This window comes from Limulus polyphemus, unplaced genomic scaffold (genome assembly GCF_000517525.1).
Source record: "Limulus polyphemus unplaced genomic scaffold, Limulus_polyphemus-2.1.2 Scaffold4749, whole genome shotgun sequence".
Classification (NCBI taxonomy): Eukaryota; Metazoa; Arthropoda; class Merostomata; order Xiphosura; family Limulidae; genus Limulus; species Limulus polyphemus.
The window spans coordinates 32,809-42,827 of NW_013670359.1; the positions used below are offsets into that span (position 1 = coordinate 32,809).

The 10,019-nt window shown below is 33.2% G+C and overlaps 1 protein-coding gene across 1 annotated transcript in view; it reads right to left on the reverse strand.

Moving 5' to 3' along the window:
* Positions 1–10,019, reverse strand: part of LOC106471636 (sushi, von Willebrand factor type A, EGF and pentraxin domain-containing protein 1-like) — a gene marked incomplete at its 3' end in the record, with an annotated part of 53,022 nt that overhangs the window by 30,204 nt on the left and 12,799 nt on the right. The window contains exon 3 of the mRNA XM_013932251.2: positions 1,428–1,607. Coding sequence (XP_013787705.1) covers positions 1,428–1,607 — 180 coding nt within the window. The remainder of the gene's footprint in view (positions 1–1,427; positions 1,608–10,019) is intronic.

Below are 10,019 nucleotides of genomic sequence, written 5' to 3' on the forward strand. Positions count from 1 at the left end.
AAGAAGATGGTTAACAGTGATTACGTAATACATTTGTTATATAAAACTGAAGAAGTTGGTTAACGGTGATAACGTAATACATTTGTTATATAAACCTGAAGAAGATGGTTAACAGTGATTACGTAATACATTTGTTATATAAAACTGAAGAAGTTGGTTAACGGTGATAACGTAATACATTTGTTATATAAACCTGAAGAAGATGGTTAACAGTGATTACGTAATACATTTGTTATATAAAACTGAAGAAGTTGGTTAACGGTGATAACGTAATACATTTGTTATATAAACCTGAAGAAGTTGGTTAACGGGGATAACGTAATACACTTGTTATATAAACCTGAAGAAGTTGGTTACGTTATCAATACTGTGACAAGATGTAACATTCTGTGCGTTATCAATACTGTGACAATATGTAACATTCTCTATGTAATCAATACTGTGACAAGATGTAACATTCTGTACTTTATCCAAAACTGTGACAAGATGTAACATCGTGTAAAGTATCAATACTATCTCAATAATTATAACATCGTGTACGGTATCAACACTAGCTCAAGATAATTATAATATCGTGTCCGCTATCAACATTATAACATCATGTATGGTGTGAACATTGTGAAGTGGTCATTACCTTCTATTTAGTAAATTGCTGTGGTAAAACAATTGTTAATCTCAATCTGAACGAATTTTGAGTTTTACACTTTGTCTTCTGATTTTAAATGGAGTTTCATGTAATTGGTAGCGTGTACCTGTAAATTTCTTCTTAGAAACAAATATTAATCAAGAAAGTTTACAAAAATTTAATTATACTAATAACTCAAATAGTTTTAAATTGAAAAATACACACGAAAAATTGGACTAGCGATCTAAGTCCATTAACATGTGTTTCCCTACTACTGTAGGTTTTCGTGAAACGTCCCCAGCTCTTATTGGCTAAACTTTCAGAGATTTTTCCATCCATGATTATATATAAAGAAGAGAGCAACTGGGTAGGTTACCTAAGCTTGAGATCGATTCTACAGTCAGTTTCTTACTTCAAGGTCTGATAACTGACTACTGAAAGTGTTTAAACTTATATCAGATTTGTTGTTGTTCTCCAAGATTTTATCTGCATGAAGTGAAATGATAAGAATTCAGCAAACCAGACCACAGGTAAATGTGCCTTGATAGTTTCCAATAGTTGGTAAAGTATATTATTTATATCTCTTAAAAATTAAGGACCTTTTCAAAAGATCGACTAATTATACAAATTATGTGTTCAATAAAAGCATTTTGAGTTCTTGGTAATGTATATAAAATATTTTCCTTTCAGTTACGTGAATATTAAGTATTATTTGTTAAAAACCTTTCTGGAAGATTTGTTGATTATAATAAATAGAAGTTTTTATTATTATATCTTAACCTAAGTATCAATTCCTACTTACATTTGCACTCTCCTCGATGTCCACTTCCAAAATACCCTGCTCCACAAGCACATTCGTAACGGCCTCCTCTTGTACCACAGAAACAATTAGCATTATCATCACAACAGTCAGACTTGGCAGTACAAAAACTGTCACATAAACTTACATCTTTAGCAACATCCCAGCTCAACTCTTTGATATCTGAAATATAAGTTGGAAAGAAGCAATTGTCAGTTTTACATCTGAGGCCACTTAGAAGTGCTTTATTGGCGAATAGCCAATAGAAGACGGTGATTAGGCCTACCAAAGTCTTTAGGTATAGCTTCGAAGTTCGATTATCGGCGAACACTTAAAACAAGGTGGTATATGATTTAGAAAGCAATGAGAAAAATTGGTGGTTGAATATACATGTATAATGCTAAATTTACTATGTTATGAATGAACTGTAGTGAAGAAAATACATTTTGTACATAACTAAACAAAAATAACACTTCAGTATACTGCATCCCAACTATTACTGTTGTAAGCTATAATAATGATGTTGTAATTTGTTAATTAGAAGATGTAGAACGCCTAGGACGTTTGAAAGAGGTAACATCAATTTTTTTATAGTATACTCCAATATAGATTATAATATGAAGTTCAGTGAAGCGTTGTTATGCAAATAGAGAAAATGTAGTTATTTCAATATAGTTATATAACGAGGTTATTTTGTTTTACGTTAATTCACCTCATTTGTAACGTTGGCCTACAGCAATTTACCGAAGTGTAAAAGTGTTCAAGTTTGAAGAAACGTTAAAGGAGATCTTTAATAAGGTCTGTAAGAGTGAAATATTATCATAATTGTGTCTAATCGGTATATCTGAATGTATATATCACAAGCATTTCAATTATAAATAAATTTATGAAATTATCAATAAGTTTTGTGATTTAAAAATAGGGTAGTTAAATGTAGGAGCACCAATTGGCCCTATGGTAGAACTTTGGACTAAGGAGCTTGTGAGCCGGGTTCGAATCCGTGCGATAACACAAAACGTCCTCGCACTATAAGCTGTGAATGCGTTATAAGAATGGCAGTCAATCCATTAGCATGGATGATGGGTGGTAGGATGCTGCTGACTGGCCCGCATTTCCGCTAGTCAGTTGGTCAAAATTTCGAACGGCAGTAAATAGCCTTAGTAGGTTTGCCATAAATGCAACATTTTATCTAATAAAGTTAGGCCTACATTTTCAGAAAACAATTTTTATCAGATAAAGCTTAGTAGCTTTCTAATAACATAATAAACTAATTTTAAGAAAACTATGTGTTATGAAGTTAAAATTATTTTGATTGTATAGAAAAGTCAGACCAACGAGCCAGACGGATAATTGAATTAGCCACTAAAAAGTCTGTTAGAAAAATAAAGTTCAGTCCAAAGCTAACACTCTAGAGGAAGAGTGGATCAACAGTCAGAACGAGTTTATTTTGTGTACAGTTGACGTTATCAAATCAAAATTCCACTGGTTGTATTTAATTTAGAAAATTGAAATACGTTCATTCGCGTATTTAGGAAATTAAAAATATGGCACTATTGCTGTTTTATCACACGCGGAGCATCAGCGAAAATAAAGTGCTTTCGCATTTTATATGTTGTTGACACCAAAAGAAACACAAGTCAAACAAGCATGTTAGGACTAATACTAACTCCTTAACGTAATTAACCAATGTTAGTCTTGTTGATACCAAAAGAAACACAAGTCAAACAAGCATGTTAGGACTAATACTAAATCCTTAACGTAATTAACCAATGTTAGTCTTGTTGACACCAAAAGAAACACAAGTCAAACAAGCATGTTAGGACAAAAGAACTCTAACCACTAACTCCTTAACTTAACCGATGTTAGTCGTATAATATTGTTTATGTTGTCAAGAAGAAAGAATTCATTGAAAAAAAAAGCACAGATCACGGTGCTCTACCTCACACCTTGTATGTAAGGATATACACATAAAAAGTGTCACAGGTACTGTTGTAAGGTCACGGAGCTCTATCTCACACCTTGTATGCAAGGATATACACATAAAAGTGTCACAGGTACTGTAGTAAGGTCACGGAGCTGTACCTCACACCTTGTATGTAAGGATATACACATAAAAAGTGTCACGGGTCATGTAGTAAGGTCACGGAGCTCTACCTCACACCTTGTGTGTAAAGATATACACATAAAAAGTATCACAGGTACTGTAGTAAGGTCACGGAGCTCTATCTCACACCTTATATGCAAGGATATACACATAAAAAGTGTCACGGGTACTGTAGTAAAGTCACGGAGCTCTATCTCACACCTTGTATGCAAGGATATACACATAAAAAGTGTCACGGATCATGTAGTAAGGTCACGGAGCTCTATCTCACACCTTGTGTGTAAGGATATACACATAAAAAGTGTCACGGGTCATGTAGTAAGGTCACGGAGCTCTATCTCACATCTTATATGCAAGGATATACACATAAAAAGTATCACAGGTACTGTAGTAAGGTCACGGTGCTCTATCTCACACCTTATATGCAAGGATATACACATAAAAAGTGTCACAGGTACTGTAGTAAAGTCACGGAGCTCTATCTCACACCTTGTGTGTAAGGATATACACATAAAAAGTGTCACGGGTCATGTAGTAAGGTCACGGTGCTCTACCTCACACCTTCTATGTAAGGATATACACATAAAAAGTGTCACGGGTCATGTAGTAAGGTCACGGTGCTCTACCTCACATCTTCTATGTAAGGATATACACATAAAAATGAGTGAAGGAGGAACATGATGAAACTGCTGTGGTTAGCAGTAAAAAACAATAATGATTTACTGGGGTTTAGTGGTACATAACAAGATCAAGGATTCTTTGGGGTTTTGTGGAAAAAAAAATATCAACAATTAGCTTTGTACTAGCAGTAGAGAAAACACCAAACTTTTACAAAGGCTTAGTTGGAGAGAGGCAACGTTAAAGTTTGCCTCTGGTCTATTAATGAAAGAGCAACGTTAAAAGTTGACTTAGGTCTATTTGTGGAAGACCAACATTAAAGGTTGATTTTAGTTTATTAGTGAAAGAGTAACATTAAAGTTTGACTCTAGTCTAGTCTAGTGGGAAATAAATATTAAAAGTGGACTCTGATCTATTAATGGAAAACCAACATTAAATGTTGACTGTTTTTTTTAGTGGAAGATCAATATTAGAGGCTGACTCTAGTTTATATTGTTATATAACCACAAATACCGAGGTTATTAACATCCAATTTATGTAAAAGTTTAAAACTTTATCTGTTAATTCTGTACCTATTATAATTCGTTTTCAGCATTTTCTACATGGTTAGCAACTTTAACACTAGATGTCAGATACTGATATTACGTAATAGACTATTAACATCGAGAAAGACCTCCCTGTTGCCCAACACTTCAAACAAGCATCATGTGGTTCATAGGCATTGAAACCAATGTCCACCTACACTAAGCTGATATAGAAACGAAAGAAGCTTCTTTAAGTTCCGTTTAGTCTTGTGTAATAAATCTAGATCTTGGAATCGGAGATCGTTAACTAGTAATTAGTTCCGTGTCTGTCAAATAAAGGTGTTTTTCTTTCTTTCTCATGTTTGATGTAAATTCTTACCTCCAATCTTTCATACATATAATTTTTATGATAATTTTCTACATCTGTTTTTTTGTTACTTTAGTTCTACCTACTTGAAAGTATCTTGTTAATCGATTCTCTGAACACATTTTTAATTTATTTTTATCAATACCAATGTAGTTTCCTTGTCTCTTTCTTAAAACAAAACCTTTCTAACATCTTTATATCTATCGTTCTCGTTTTCCGTCGTATGCTCCCCAGCGGCACAGCGGAAAATCTGCGGAAATATAACTAAAAACGGGTTTTCAATACCTGTGGTTGGCACAGTAAAGATAGCCCAATGTGCTTAATTAGATCGAACAAATATTGTCGTATTGCAGATCGGAAATGAGTCACATCTCTAACAATCTTATGAAAGTTAATAAAAACGCTATGGGTTGTCATGGTGATCTACCTTGGCATCACTCCATCTTTTCTCATACCGCTTTACTTAGTCCATCCTAGTTTGCTCCTGATGAAAAAGGTCCACCTTTCGAAACCGCCCTGGTTATAGGGTTTCGTACATTTTATCATAATAAACTAGCTACAACACTATGGCTCTAAAAACGTGCCAAGAGTCCGCCATCTTGGAGCAGTCACTGCCACAGCTACGTTGACTCTCTGCATGCATTAAATAATGATGCTCTGTTTACAAAAATTATTTTAGTTCGCTTGTCACATTTAATAGTTTTACTGAAGATATAATATGATCTCTTCTAATTGGAGTCACTTGATTTTTGTTTTAATTTGCTATTAATTTTATTATTAGTATAAGCCTTCAGTTACAATAATACAAAAATGAGTTAGTGCTTTACACAAGTTCTTTAAAAATGACGAATAGAAGAAAAGCTAAGAAAACTTGGAAATTAACGTCTTGTTATTAATACATGTTATAATACACTATGTATTTCATCTAATGATGGATTTCCTATTGGTCTCAATATGGTACTACTTGTATTTATCTTATATTCGTTTCTCTTTTCGTAATCATTGTTATAATATTTATTCTGTACCCCTCTTTGATACTGTATTATGTTTCTTAATTGTTATTATTATTATTATTGGTATAGTAAAAACATTATTTTGTTTTTATCACACCGTTTAGCTGTTATTTCTATTGGACTGTTTCTACCATTAACTTGTACCCTTCCAATACCCCTCAGTTAATTTTACCACTGTTGTTCCCTGTACTGAATGAATTTATTGTGGGAAATAATATTCGTTACTTAGTATTATTATTGCATGTATCTTATTTCATTGTATGTACATATAGTAACACACTGTATTTGATAAGCCTACTTGAAAACGTTGGAAGTCGCCTTGGAAAGGCATCACCCAAATTAATTTAACATAATGATAATAATCTGAGCAATAGGGTCCAGCTCCTTAGAAGCTCGGCACCCTAGAAATATACCTTTCGTATTTAGATTTTTATAGGTTTAATTAAATATTCCATAACCAACATCCACATTTTCACTTAAATATTGTTGTTCCATTTTTAATTAACGCATTAACTTGGTTTGCTGCTCTACATGTTAAATAAAACAAATTATTTATTTTATACAGAATATTTATCCTTTTTAGAAGCAGATTTATTTTATGATATTCAAAACATATCTTTCATAGGAGTCTACAGAACTGATTGAACCCCTTGTATGATCATTAGAATACACATCTTGTAGGATGTACTGAATATACTACACTATACTATACTGTCTTGTACTATACTTTACAACACTATACTACACTACTTTATACTGTGCTATACTCTACTCTACTGTACTATACTACACTATACTATACTGTGCTATACTCTACTCTACTGTACTATACTACACTATGCTCTACTGTACTATACTATACTGTCTTGTACTATACTTTACAACACTATACTACACTACACTATACTGTACTACAATATACTATACTACACTACATTATACTGTGCTATACTCTACTCTACTGTACTATACTACACTATACTATACTGTCTTGTACTATACTTTACAACACTATACTACACTATACTGTACTATACTACACTATACTATAATTATACTACACTATGCTCTACTGTACTATACTATACTACACTATAGTATTCTACACTATACACTACTGTATTATTCTACACTATACACTACTGTATTATTCTACACTATACACTACTGTATTATTCTACACTATACACTACTGTATTATTCTACACTATACACTACTGTATTATTCTACACTTTACACTACTGTATTATTCTACACTATACACTACTGTATTATTCTACACTATACTCTAATGTACTATACTACACTATACTATTCTACACTATACTCTACTGTACTACACTATACTATTCTACACTATACTCTACTGTACTATACTACACTATACTATAAGTATACTACACAATGCTTTACTGTACTATAGTACACTACGCTATACTGTACTATACTACACTACACTATACTATAAGTATACTACACTATTCTACACTATACTCTACTGTACTATACTATACTATTCTACATTATACTCTAATGTACTATATTACATTACCATATACTATATTATACTACACTATGCTCTACTGTACTATACTGCACTACACCAGTGGTTCTCAAACATTTTCGTCCGCAAAACACTTCGGCGGGGAAAAATACCCCTCAGACCATCTACCAGTCCTAACCCACCTGTTGTTTTCTCTCGTAGGGCTCTCCCTTGGCGTTACACATCAGTGACTTGCATTTTGGACCAGCCGCAGGCCACCTGGAGGACCCTTGCGCACGACACTTTGGGAACCACTACACTAAACTATGCAATATATTACTGATATAAATATGATGTATGTTTAACATAAAAAATTGGTTCAAGAACTATTACGAAAAGTCATTATTTTCTCATCAAAACATGAACTTGTTAACTCAGAATAGAAAAATCTACCTATGATATTTCCAGCTTTATTTCCTCGCGAATTGCATGGTTTCGCCCTCATAACAATTTTCTATAATACTCATGAAACGAAATCGTTAGAATATAAACCAAAAAAGAAGAAAAAAGAAAGAAGGAAATGCAGAGATACATCAACACATCAAGCGAATTAAATATAAGAAAGCAGAAAAAATGTGTTATTTTAAATGTATCCACTTTATTTCCAAAGTGTTATTGTATAGATATATATAAAGTTTTAAAAATACAGCATTTTATTTCTTCTCAAACATTTGCTTTATATGTTTGGTGTATTTTATAGGCCTACGTTTTACACACTACGGTATAGTAAGAGTAGAATGTTATTTTTCGTTTTGTATATTATTTAAAATCCTTGTGCAATTAACAAATATACATACTATATCCACTAATGTGTAATCCCCATAGTCTAGTTTGAGCTAAGTTTGAAGTTTATTTTAGTCTGAACATCGTATTGTTGTATACTTATCTGTTATATTTGCATATAGTAACCATGTCTTAACTAAGACTTGAACAATAACCGCAGTAAGATAGCGGCCGACTAGTACAATCGGCAAATAGTAATAGAATTCGGACGTCATTTATAGTCTATTATGCCTTTACAAAGTATTCCACAGATAAACGAATTTGTATTATTCAGTACAATGTTGCCGAAGAAGGCCCCATTAAGAGAGCCAAAAGCTCGCAACTAAATAAAAAGTATTTCATGTAAAGAATAGTCCGTGTATGTAACTTACTTTTTCTCAAAAGTACAAAACACACAAGTGAATGTAATTTGGTCATCAAAAAACAAGAAACGAATGATTCATTTTTGTATCTCGTATTCCTTTTGAGACTTTACGTTTTTGCATGTGATGAAATTTAATATTATGACCAAAAATACAATTACAGGGTTGAGTACGTTATATGAATATGCGAATCAGCAAGCCAGGTGACAAACACAGTAGATATAAAGTCGTGGTGGAGCGGAATGCATCAGAACTACATTTTGACATTGTTTGAAGTTTTGTAGGTAGTATGACACCCCGTAAACTGATCGCTTTCTGAAGCAAAATATTCACCCATTCAGATTATAAAGATAAATTCAGATAAGGCATCCAGAGCTTCCAGGATGGTCCCGAGTACTTTATGGCATTGAAAAACAAAGGAGTATGGACTAGCTCAGGGTACCAGAACCATCCAGAAAGAAATCGGCAAAAAGTCGTTAACATCGAAGATACCAAACTAATGAAATAATTCTTTCTAATATTCATAATTAGAAACATAAGGAACATAAACTTAATAGCTACACTGATGGTCAAGCTGGTGTTTAGTTTCACACTAAGTTCATAGCTTGCTCTAATTGGAAATTAATACAAAGACGTACCGGTCAAGTCGCCACATGTAGCGCCTATGACTTTCTGTACAATCGAACTGTTGAAACGTGCACTTGGAAACCATCGTCCTCAAATATTCGATGAAATATGTAAAGTAAGCAAAGAGTAGTAGTGTACTTTTGACATTCTTACGACGAAGCGTTTTGCTATGGAAGTTACGTTGCAGCGCTATTGTCTAGATGCACGGTTGTCAGATAGAATATGACTGGATGTGGCAACATGGAATTTAAGGACGTGGTAAGGCTACAAAATTGTTTTAATATAACTAACTCAGCCTCTTTATTTACAGTATTGGATGATTTACGAAGAATTTATACTCTGTTTTGATTAAAAAATATACACATCTAAATAATTCGATGACGAGGAGCCCACTTTGAGACTAATAATGGCTGGAGACGGCTTAAATGGGTAATGAAGAAAAACTTTAATATAAGTTTAACATGACAGCAAATGTACAACGTTTCGACAAGGTTTTGATGATGGGTACCTGATGATGACAAAACCTTGTCGAAACGTTGTACATTTGCTGTCATGTTAAACTTGTATTAAAGTTTTTCTTCATTACCCATTTAAGCCGTCTCCAGCCATTATTTGTAGATAGACTGTTGATTATGGTATATAGTTTCATCTTC